This window comes from Aedes aegypti, chromosome 2 (assembly GCF_002204515.2).
Source record: "Aedes aegypti strain LVP_AGWG chromosome 2, AaegL5.0 Primary Assembly, whole genome shotgun sequence".
Lineage (NCBI taxonomy): Eukaryota > Metazoa > Arthropoda > Insecta > Diptera > Culicidae > Aedes > Aedes aegypti.
The window spans coordinates 455,464,431-455,476,664 of NC_035108.1; the positions used below are offsets into that span (position 1 = coordinate 455,464,431).

Here is a 12,234-nt window from a genome sequence, read left to right on the forward strand (position 1 = left end):
TTTCTTTATTAGTATTATTCCAAACATTACATTCATTTCTTATATCTAGGTGTTCTGTGTTATAAGACAACACTATCATCCTAATTTGGTAAAACAAATTTAAGATTTTATTAACATTTTGTTAACAACATATTACATTTCATTTGCCGTAGCAGTTCAGTTTTTTTACAGGTGAGTTGATTTCACCTGCTTATAAGAGAAAAAAAAACGTTTTTAATATAATTAACCTAACTTAACCTAAACATATAACGCATTAATCGTGGCAATAGAAGATTGTAACGATTTTTGCCTGAAATTATTAATGATTGTATTTGACATTTGTTCCAATGTTTCAACATTGGATATTCTATGTAACTCATTGGTACTATACCAGAGAGGAAGCCTCAGAATCATTTTCAAAATTTTATTTTGAATTCTCTGCAGAGCTTTCTTCCTGGTATTACAACAGCTAGTCCATATTGGTACAGCATACAACATGGCTGGCCTGAAAATTTGTTTGAATATCAACAGCTTGTTCTTAAGACAAAGTTTTGATTTTCTATTAATAAGGGGATAGAGACATTTTACATATTTATTACATTTGGCTTAAATGCCCTCAATGTGATTTTTGAAAGTTAAATTCTTATCTAGCATGAGCCCTAGATACTTAACTTCATCTGACCAATTTATTGGAACCCCTCTCATCGTGACAACATGTCTACTTGAAGGTTTCAAATAAAGAGCTTTTGGTTTATGTGGGAATATTATTAGTTGAGTTTTGGAAGCATTAGGAGAAATCTTCCATTTTTGTAAGTATGAAGAAAAAATATCCAAACTTTTTTGCAATCGACTACAGATGACACGCAGGCTTCGTCCTTTGGCGGAGAGGCCTGTGTCATCCGCAAACAAAGATTTTTGACATCCCTGAGGTAGCTCAGGTAAGTCAGATGTGAAAATATTGTATAATATTGGTCCCAAAATGCTGCCTTGAGGAACACCAGCTCTTACAGGAAGTCTTTCAGATCTGGAGTTCTGATAATTAACCTGAAGTGTACGATTTGACAGATAACTTTGAATTATTCTAACAATGTATGTTGGAAAATTAAAGTTTTTTAATTTTACAATCAAACCTTCATGCCAAACACTGTCGAATGCTTTTTCTATGTCTAGAAGAGCAAGACCAGTAGAATAGCCTTCAGATTTGTTGGAACGGATCAAATTTGTTACACGTAAAAGTTGATGAGTGGTCGAATGTCCATGGCGGAATCCGAACTGTTCATTGGCAAAAATTGAATTTTCGTTGATGTGGGCCATCATTCTGTTCAAAATAACCTTTTCAAAAAGTTTACTGATGGAGGAAAGCAAACTGATTGGACGATAGCTAGAAGCTTCTGCAGGATTTTTGTCTGGTTTTAAAATTGGAACAACCTTAGCATTTTTCCATTTGTCAGGAAAATATGCTAATTGAAAACATTTGTTAAATATATCAACTAAAAATGATAAGCTACTTTCTGGAAGTTTCTTGATGAGGATGTAGAAAATTCCATCATCGCCAGGAGCTTTCATGTTTTTGAATTTTTTAATAATAGTTCTCACTTCTTCCAAATCAGTCTCCCAGGCATTTTCGAAAACGTGCTCTTGATTGAGAATATTTTCGAACTCCTGAGTAACTTCATTTTCAATTGGACTAGTAAGTCCTAAATTAAAATTGTGCGCACTTTCAAACTGCATAGCAAGTTTTTGAGCTTTTTCGCAATTAGTTAGTAATAATTTGTTTTCTTCTTTCAATGCCGGTATTGGCTTCTGAGGTTTTTTCAAGATTTTCGATAATTTCCAAAAGGGCTTAGAGCCAGGGTCCAATTGAGAAATTTTATTTTCAAAATTTTTGTTTCTTAACTGAGCAAAACGTTTCTTGATTTCTTTCTGCAAATCCTGCCATATAATTTTCATAGCAGGATCGCGAGTGCGTTGAAATTGCCTTCTCCTCACGTTTTTAAGACGGATCAAGAGTTTAAGATCATCGTCTATAATCACGGATTCAAATTTCACTTCACATTTTGGAATTGCAATGCTCCGGGCTTCAACAATGGAATTTGTTAAAGTTTCAAGAGCATTGTCAATATCAAGTTTAGTTTCTAAAGAAATGTTAACATCAAGATTGGAGTCAACATACGTTTTATATATATTCCAGTCGGCTCGTAAATAATTGAAAGTGGAGCTGATAGGATTGAGAATCGCTTCTTGGGATATTTGAAATGTAACAGGGACATGATCAGAATCAAAATCAGCATGAGTAACTAATTGGCTACAAAGATGACTAGAGTCGGTTAAGACCAAATCAATCGTAGATGGATTTAAGATTCAATCCCTGATAGTGACAAAACATGATGTCCCGTCACATCATAAAAATCAACAAATTAATTAGCTTATCAGTTATTGGGTCACACTTATGAATCCTACGCATCAGCGTTGTAGCAATTTGATTTTTTTTTTCATGATTAGGCCAAACGGCATTCGGCCAAATGACTCTTTTGGCCAAATGGCATTCGGCCAGATGGCGTTCGGCCAAATGACATTCGGCCAAACGGCGTTCGGCCAAATGGCCGGACACCTCTGCGTAAAATGATGTATAATCCTATAATATGGCTGTAATTGGAGCTATGGCCACAACCTGTGCTTTTACCCTATAGCAAATCCTTCAAAAATGTCGTAAATACAAGGTCACAACGCATCGCTTTTCATCGATATCTTGGCGGCATACAATAGCAGCAACCACATATAATTAAGAAAAATCCTGCACGGTAGCAGCTGTCCCGGAAAGGTTACAAGACTCTTGTTAGGCTTCATAAATTCATAAATGGCATCCTAGAGGCTTTATGAATTTGTGACGAAGGAGATGGTGGGGTTGTCTTCTAATAGACGTAGCATATTAAATCACATCGATGTATATCACACCATTATTTCATGTATCTTCGCTAGTCAACGATCAAAACTACACTTTTTTAATTTTATTGATTGATTCAATCTATTTTTTAATATTTTTTTTTACCTAAACCTTCTTGAAGGAATTGTTATTCCTAAGCACAATATTATATACAAACTCACAACTCTACAAAACAATACAACGCCAAATTCAGAAAAATACGTTCTTTAGGTAACAGTCGTCACGCCGAAAAATGTGTATCTGTTTATTTTTTTTTCAATTCTTGTAGCCAAAACGTACAGATACATCTATCATTGAGAAAGACTACCGACATAGTAAACGTTAAACAACTGCAGTTCAGTGTACTGCAAACATATATCTACAGAATGCTTTCATCATACAACAAGCCACGTCGTGTAGGAAGAGTGTTGATCAACTTTCCTGTTTTGAGAGCACTTCCTTGATTTTATTCTCACGAAAATAAACAACCAACTGAGTTTTGTCTGCAAGTCTTGCATTGTACGCAACCGCATCCTTACGACTCCATTCGATGTACCGACACACAGGCTGGATGGTCAATCATGGAGGAGAGTCGCATGTAGATTTGCACATTTTCATTGTTCGTTGTTTTATTATTTATATGTTCTGTCTGAGGTCTTTCGTAGCTCAGCTCGCGAATGTGCAACTATGGAGCCTGATCATTTAAAAAGCAGTTGATTTTGAACTTTGAGCTGGATGATGATCTTTTTGAGACCGATATCCTATCGACATTGAGTACTCTCCACGATCCACAAAAAAATCTAATATAAAAAAGCTGAATGTACCATGTCATTGTAAAAGCTGATAGAACACTTAGCTATGATGGATAGCTAATAATAACTTAGCAGGCTCAGTTCCAATTGGGATGGTTACCATAAAGAGCAAAAAGATGTGTTCTGTACACATGATAACAAAGTTCGCCGAACATTGTTCGCATTGGTCTGCTCGGGTTTCATCTGGTGCGTTAATCCTACCAAGTCAACAACTGATGAAGTTCTCTTTTATTCCATGTTGGTAGTACTTTTATTAATGCGTCAACCTTGAAAAATAATTAGCAGCCGAACGAAGCTTCGACGTATTCTTTTTTTAAGGAAATGCACTTTATGCAAGTGGACGGCAGCTGAATGCACTCATAAAACGGGGATGTCTACCACAATGATGTACGAGGATTGTCACTCCTGTCTGGTCGATACGACGAATTTAGTCTGGCTGGGTGATGGTGGAAGCCAAGTAAGGAAAAATGCAGTTACCTTCGAGTCCGACTAGTTGATAAGACGACGGTTGAAGGCCGAAAGTATAGCAGGTGTCTTCGCGCGCTATAAGCAAAACATCCGTTATCAAGGTCTCTTGTTGGTGTTTTGTTCTGTTCAGGTTACTGTGCGCCTAATTAGGTCGACAGCGTTTGCCTGTGAACAGATGTTCAATTTTGTTCGGTATGGAGTATCTGGTTTGCAGTGGTTATCAGTTAGGGCGGTCGAAAAATAATCTGGGCTCTGCAACATCAGACCATAAATCAAAGCTTCTACTGGAACATATGACATGCAAGTGCTAATGATTGTTTTCTATCTGGATTACAGGTCGAGATATCCTGAAAAATATCAATGGAGAGTTTCGAGCGGGTGAGCTGACGGCTATCATGGGACCATCCGGTGCTGGAAAGAGTACGCTGTTAGACATTCTTGCCGGCTATACGTAAGTATTTATTATTGAAACTAACTCGATCTGTGCATTATCAGAAACGTGCTCTTCGCGTTGTTTTCTAATGGCTTCGAAGCATTGCAAGCCGAGTAGCATTCTAATAACGTCAACTGATCTGTTTCTGTATGTATATACCAGAGTTGAGTAAAACATCGTTACTGGCACTATTATCTAGTACCTAAAAATTAAACGGCAGAATTTTATTTGATGAGTGCTCTTCAGGATATTTCTTAATTCATTACCCTGATAGCCCTGTATGTTTATCATCTTCTAGAAACCCTTCTACGATTGATTTGGCCTTTACCGACTCTAGTAACCTTTGTAGCCATCTGGATGCGCTGATTTCGATTCTGATCATTACCCTGTTAATTTCAAATATCCCATAAAACGATTCTCAATCCTATCAGCTCCCCATTCAATTATTTTCGAGCTGACTGGAATACATTTGAAACATACATCGATAGTAATCTTGATGTTAATATTCTTTTACAAACAAAACTTGATATTGACAATGAGCTCGAAACTTTAACTAATTCCATTATTGAAGCAAGGGGCATTGCAATTCCAAAATGTGAAGTAAAATTCGAATCCGTGATTATAGACCAATCATAGAAACCCGCATTGCTTTTATCGCGAGATTCTCCAGCTAAAGTAGTTATTCCTACTTAAATCATCTCAACATACATCAAGTTAAGTTCCGAACCCGCAACAAATTGCTATGCGTGGAATTCTCGCCAATCAAAGTTCATTTCCCACTTCCCTCTTGATGGTAGCCTGGCTTCTCCACCACCTACTGAACTGGTTGACCGATGGCGAGCGAACTGCAATGGGAGCATGCTCCAACAGTAACATTCACATTTGCGCACAGCATAAACTGGTTCCAGCTGTGATGTTTCCCGCACAATCCCTTCTACAATGCCACCCCCGCCCTGTACGTGTCAGTGACTCACCCACTCCCACTAGCTCCCACTTCGTCCAAATGGTGGCGTCGGAGGTGGCGCAAGACGCTTCTTTGTTTATGTTTACAACCTGTCGATTGGTGGCTGGGGATGAAGGAGGAGGGAGGGCGAGTTCAGACCCCATGTATGTGTAGGTGAGTTACCACCCAACCACACGATACATAACGCGGTGCACCCGACCTGACTGGGGCACTCAAATGTACCGAAACAGCTGATTACGACGCGGCGGGCAATTACGACTGCTTGCCGCAGTCGCGAGTTTGGCTACACGCGTTGGTACCTACCCATCTACGTAGTACGTTGTGTAAACCGTTGGAAAGCGCCGCCTGTTTGCCTACCGAGCTGAGAGAAAGAACTCCGGTGCAGATGCACCTACCAGATTGTAGGGTAAGATGGTTCAAAATGCAAACTTGAAACAAAGTTTTAAGAGATACTTACAATTAGCACCAACATAAAATTCCCATTTGCCTGTTATCACGCAAATTGGAGTAAATCGTATGCCTAAATTAAAATTTCTTCAGTAAAGCAAACATTTTTGAACTTCAGTGTTATTTTGTCATTTGTGACTTTAATACCAAACATCGGTCATGGAATAATTCTCAAAGTAATTCCAACGGCAGAATTTTATTTGATGAGTGCTCTTCAGGATATTTCTCAATTCAATTCCCTGATAGCCCTACATGTTTTTCCTCTTCTAGAAATCCATCTACGATTGGTTTGGTCTTAACCGACTCTAGTCATCTTTGTAGCCAATTAGTTACTCATGAGCAATTCCACCGAACATGACGATTTTTTTTTAAATTTAAATTTTGTATATTTTAATTCGCCTGAAAATTTGCATACAGATTCTTTATGATCAAAAATGCCGTTTTGCACCATCAGACCGCCATTTTGAACCTCGCTTTATTTTTGAGAAGGGCGTATCGGAAAATGCATAGCAAATCTTTAAAAAACTGTAACTCGAAAACGGTTTGTCCGATCGATTTGAGATCTTCTACAAAGTTGTAGGTATTGCTTAAGACTATATGGAGAAAAATATGCACGATAAAAAAAGTTACAGATTATTTTTTATTTTAAACAAAATTTTAAAATCGATTTTCTCCAGAAACGCAGTTTCGATTTTTTTTTATTTTTGGATATGTTGTAGGGGACAACTTATGTGATTTATTGCACAATGTTTCAAAATGGAAGAATTATGGACAAAAAAGTTATGATTTTTTAAAAAATTACAGATTTTGAAAAAATCGAAATAGAGGAAAACAATAATTTTTTATGTGATTATTTGAAAGTACAGAAAAATTGCTCGGTCCTGAGCCAATCGCTTCCAGTCGCCCTGAACGTTAAGTGCCCTTAAGTCCTCTTTAACTGCAAAAAGCCAACGTGTGCGTGGCCTACCACGAAGCCGACGGCCTCGTCCGGGTTCTCTACTGAATATTATTTTTGCTTGTCGTTCTTCCGGCATCCGGCACCAGCCCAACGCAGCCTGCCGTGTTTTATGAGCTTGATAATATCTACTTCTTTATATACTTGGTACAACACATGATTCATGCGACGCCGCCAGATGCCATTTTCTTGTTTACCGCCGAGTATTGTTCGCAGCACTTTACGCTCAAAAACTCCAAACGCTTTCCGGTCGACCTCTTTTAACGTCCAGGATTCATGGCCGTATAGAGCAACCGGAAGGATAAGAGTCTTATATAGCGCGAATTTTGTTTTCGTCTGCAGGCTACGGGACTTAAGCTGGTTACGGAGCCCGTAAAAAGCCCTATTCGCAGCTGCAAGACGCCTTTTCACCTCGCGGGTAACATCATTATCGCAAGTCACTAAAGTACCAAGATACACAAATTCTTCCACTACTTCAAATTTTTCACCACCTAGCACCACTTCACTACCAACGTCACGATTGGAACCACGCTGTCTACCAGCGATCATGTACTTAGTTTTGCTGGTGTTGACGGTAAGTCCAATCCTCGTTGTCTCCCTTTGAAAAGGCACGAATGCCTCTTCTACGGCTCGACGATCAATTCAGATTATATCGATATCGTCCGCAAAACCCAGGAGCATATGCGACCGGGTGACGATGGTACCGCTTCTTAACACGCCCACTCTCCTTATAGCTCCTTCGAGAGCAATGTTGAACAAAAGGTTCGAAAGCGCATCTCCTTGCTTCAATCCATCTAAGGTTACGAAGGAGGTTGAAGTCTCATCCGCAACCCGCACACTTGATTTCGATCCATCCAACGTTGCACGAATCAGTCTAATCAATTTCGCCGGAAAACCGTGTTCTACCATTATCTGCCATAACTCATTTCTCTTTACTGAATCGTACGCCGCCTTGAAATCAATGAACAGATGATGAGTCTGCAAGTTGTATTCCCGGAACTTATCAAGGATTTGTCGCAAGGTAAACATTTGATCCGTCGTTGATCGGCCCTCACGAAAACCAGCTTGGTATTCGCCGACGAAGGACTCCTCCAGCGGTCTCAATCTGTTGAACAGAACACGCGACATTATTTTGTACGCCGAATTGAGGAGCGTTATTCCCCGGTAATTGGCGCACTCCAATCTGTGGCCCTTCTTATACAGAGGGCAGATGAGGCCCTCCAGCCAGCTAGCAGGCAATTCTTCTTCCTCCCATATCCTTAACATAGTACGGTGCAGTATTTCGTACAGCTGCTCACTACCGTGCTTGAAAAGTTCGGCCCGGAGCTCGTCTTTTCCAGCAGCCTTACAGTTCTTCAACTCCTTAATCGCTCTTCTAACCTCATCTAGCGTCGGGGGCTCCACAGCTTGTCCATCGTTGCTGATGATTAATCTGTTCTCTCCATTCAACAATTGCTCGAAGTGTTCTTTCCACCTAGCAGCCACCAAGATTTTGTCCGTCAGCAAGTTACCTTCGCGGTCATTGCACATGACGGGAGATGGCGCAGTTTATCTCCGTACGCCATTGACAGTTTCGTAAAATCTCCGCATTTCGTTTTGTTCGATGCTGTTTTGCGTCTCAGTAATGATGTCTTCTTCATACTGCCTTTTCTTTCTGCGGTGATTTCGTTTCTCGGCTGCTCTAGCTTCCTTGTACCGCTCTCTATTCTGCCGGGTACCAGACACTAACATCCGACTTCTGGCAACATTCTTCTCATCCGTCACATTCTGGCACTCCTCATCAAACCAACCGTTTCTGGGTCGTCTCTGAGCAGTACCTATCACCTCTCGCGCTGCTGTGCTCATCGCACCGTGGATAGACTCCCACAGATTGTTGAGGTTTTCGCCTACGTTGTATCCCCTTATCCGCTCATCAAGCTTCCGGCGGTACTCGTCTGCTACACCTTCTGTTGATAGGCGCTGGATATTGAAACGCAACGGTCGCTGTGTTCTTGTGTTCGCCACGGTAGATAACCGTGCACGAATTTTACTAACAACGAGATAGTGATCAGAGTCGATGTTTGGGCCTCTAAAGGTCCTCACATCGATGACATCCGAGAAATGCCGACCGTCCACCAAAACGTGATCTATTTGGTTGCAGAGCTCGCCATTTGGGTGCATCCAGGTGTGCTTTCGAATGTCTTTGCGTGCAAAGTAGGTGCTGCTGATGGCCATCCCTCTAGCTGCAGCAAAAGTTATTAGCCTTAGGCCGTTGTCATTGGTGGCGGAGTGAAGGCTCTCCGTACCAATTATAGGGCGGAAAAAAATCCTCTCTTCCGACCTGAGCGTTGGCATCCCCGATAACAACTTTTACGTCATGTTTTGGGCACTCTCCGTAGGTCTTGTCGAGACAATCATAAAACGCATCCTTCGTGTCGTCGGGTTTATCGTTTGTCGGCGCATAGATGTTGATCAGACTGTAGTTGAAGAATTTTCCCCGTAACCTCAATTCGCAGATTCGTTCATTAATCGGTTTCCACCGCATAACACGCTTCATCTGCTTCCCGATCACTATGAATCCGACGCCATGCTCTGCCTTATCGCTGCCACTATGGTAGATGTTGTATTTGAAAGCTGTGTTGGCGACGGGATCCACCGCCCTGAATTCACATTCTCCAGTTCTAGGCCATCTTACTTCCTGAATAGCAGCCACGCTCACTCCAACCTTCTGCAATTCACGAGCCAAAAGGCTCACTCGTTCGGGTTCATTTAACGTCCTGACATTCCAGGTACCGAGTTTCCAATCATATTCCTTATTTCGTTGCCAGGTCGGTTGCCGAAAATATCGTTCGTTATTTCTCCTTTCTCCATTTTTCGTGGTAGGTAAGAAATTCGATATGCTACCTTATCAGGGTCGCGATACCTACATCACGATGGTGGGGCTGCCACCTTAGGTGTAGCTGACGTGATACAGCATTTCATACTCAGCCGCTGGATGCCAGAACAGACGCTGTTTGAGCCGCACCTCCTTGGTGGACAGACGCTCGAGACGCACCTCCTCACTCTAGCTGATGTCAGAAGGACAACAGTGCCCAGGCTGCACTACCAACTAAGTACTCAACCCTTAGCTGGCGGTCTTTGTCATCATTTGACCCGTGGAAGCGTGAGGTAGGGACTTGTGAGGACCAGAGCTATGTTGGACGCTCCTTCCTAGTTGTCGGCTCACCAGCCCACATCTAAGTAAATTATTTCTAGGTTGCATCAATTTCGAGATATACTCATATTTATATAAAATTTTCAAATAAAAAAAGTAAAATAGGCCCTTTTCAAACATATTTCGTGTTTCTCAATTCCAGAAATATTTTATTTTGATTGAGTGAATCGTAGCTGAATTGTTTATTGTTTGATCCAAACCTATATACTAAAGTATTAAAAAAAGAATGCACGGTAAAAACAATATAAACGAAATTTTCAAATGAAAATTTGAAGTTCATTGTTCTTAAAAACCGCAAAATTGATGTTTTTAATTTTTGGATATGTTTTGCAGCATATTGTTTGTAATTTCTTGCACAATGCTTCAAAACGGAAAACTTTTGGATAAAAAATAAATTATTTAAAAAAATAAATAAAACAAATTTATGTAAAACGATATTTTTGGTGCGTTTTTTTTTTGAGTACAGAAAAATAACTATATATTTTTAAGTATGAAAAATTTCTTAATCTTTCTTAATCCACAATATAATGCTTATCTTGTTTCGTAGCACGTCAATTTCACAGGCAAATAAACGTCACCTACAATCACTGAACAATCACTGTTGATACAACACTAATGCTCTCACGGTTTCAGACTTACCTTAGGTAATAGATATTTCACACCACGAAGTTTTTGTACCGCATTTTTTTCAATGATGATTGCTACAGTGATAAAACTTGACAACATAGCGCATTATGTTTGTACCCATGAAGTACGTCTAAAAAAATCATCGTTTTTCTTTTATTCATTTACCATGTACAAATGTATGGGTATTGGAAAAACGTGTTTGTTCATCATACCTACTAACACAGGCAAAAGTGATGAAAACCCTTGTGGAGCCTGTTTAGTAGAATGCCTGTAAATATACAAAAAGATGAGTAGTACTGTTCCTTTTAATTCTACTATTGTATCCTTCGACAGATACGCGTATTTCAACCTCAACTGTAAAGCCGTCTTCAGTGTTGTGTAGTTGACTTGACGTGGTTTGTGTTGTTGAAATCAAAATAAAATTTTCCGAAATGGAGAAACACGAAATATGTTTGAAAAGGGCCTATTTTACTTTTTTTATTTGAAAATTTTATATAAGTATGAGTATATCTCGAAATTGATGCAATCTAGAAAAATTTTACTTAAGTACTCTTCCAATGCATTTTCTGTACTATCAAATAAACAAAAAAATATTGTTTTCCTCTATTTAGATTTTTTCAAGATCTGTAATTTTTTTTTAAAATCATAACTTTTTTGTCGCATCAAAATTCAATTTAATTTCAAGTGCATTTTTCCTTGGAATTGTGTTACATTTTAAATTAATTAAGAAAGCACTTTCATTGATTTTTACTTCCAATTCTAGATTCATGTTAAAGTTCTTACTTTTATTAAAAATGTGATTCTCCTTTACTCAAACGATAATCATAATGTTTTCAGAATTGAAACAAAAGTTAAATAAAGTACGCTTATAAATATACACCGGTTCACAGATTGTTAGCGATAGATAACAACAACTTCTTTCAGTATTTTTTAATCCAGAACAAGTAGAATTTACTAGGGAAAACATAAACATTGGTACAGAATCTCTTGTGTGATTTTAACTAGATTTTAATTGCAGGTTTACAGGACTTTTAAGTGAGGATTTCTGCATTCATGAAAAAATCAAAATAATCAATTATTCAATACGTAATTGTTCAATTACTATTTTTTACAATGAAATAAACGTTATAATTATTCTGCATATGAATGAATAAAAATATAGTTGTCAAACGCACCACAACGCATTTAGATTTTGTTTTGTTATAGGGCTGCTTTGATGTAGAGATGAGCAAAACAAATCGGAGCCGTTTAACAGATCCGCACCACTCAAAAGAACGAGTGATCCGTGGCTCTTTTTTGGTGAGAGTCGGTTCATATGATCATCATGGATCAGACAAAAAGTGACCTGGAAATAGAACGAACCGATTCTGTTCCCCTTTTCTCCTCCGTTCGTTTCACGGCTTTGTTATAACGCTTGACATGTGCCTTGCTTT

General features: G+C 39.1%; 1 protein-coding gene across 1 annotated transcript in view; it reads left to right on the plus strand.

Moving 5' to 3' along the window:
• LOC5570863 (ATP-binding cassette sub-family G member 4) overlaps positions 1-12,234 on the plus strand; it is an 83,560-nt gene that overhangs the window by 33,917 nt on the left and 37,409 nt on the right. The window contains exon 2 of the mRNA XM_021848099.1: positions 4,519-4,633. Coding sequence (XP_021703791.1) covers positions 4,519-4,633 — 115 coding nt within the window. The remainder of the gene's footprint in view (positions 1-4,518; positions 4,634-12,234) is intronic.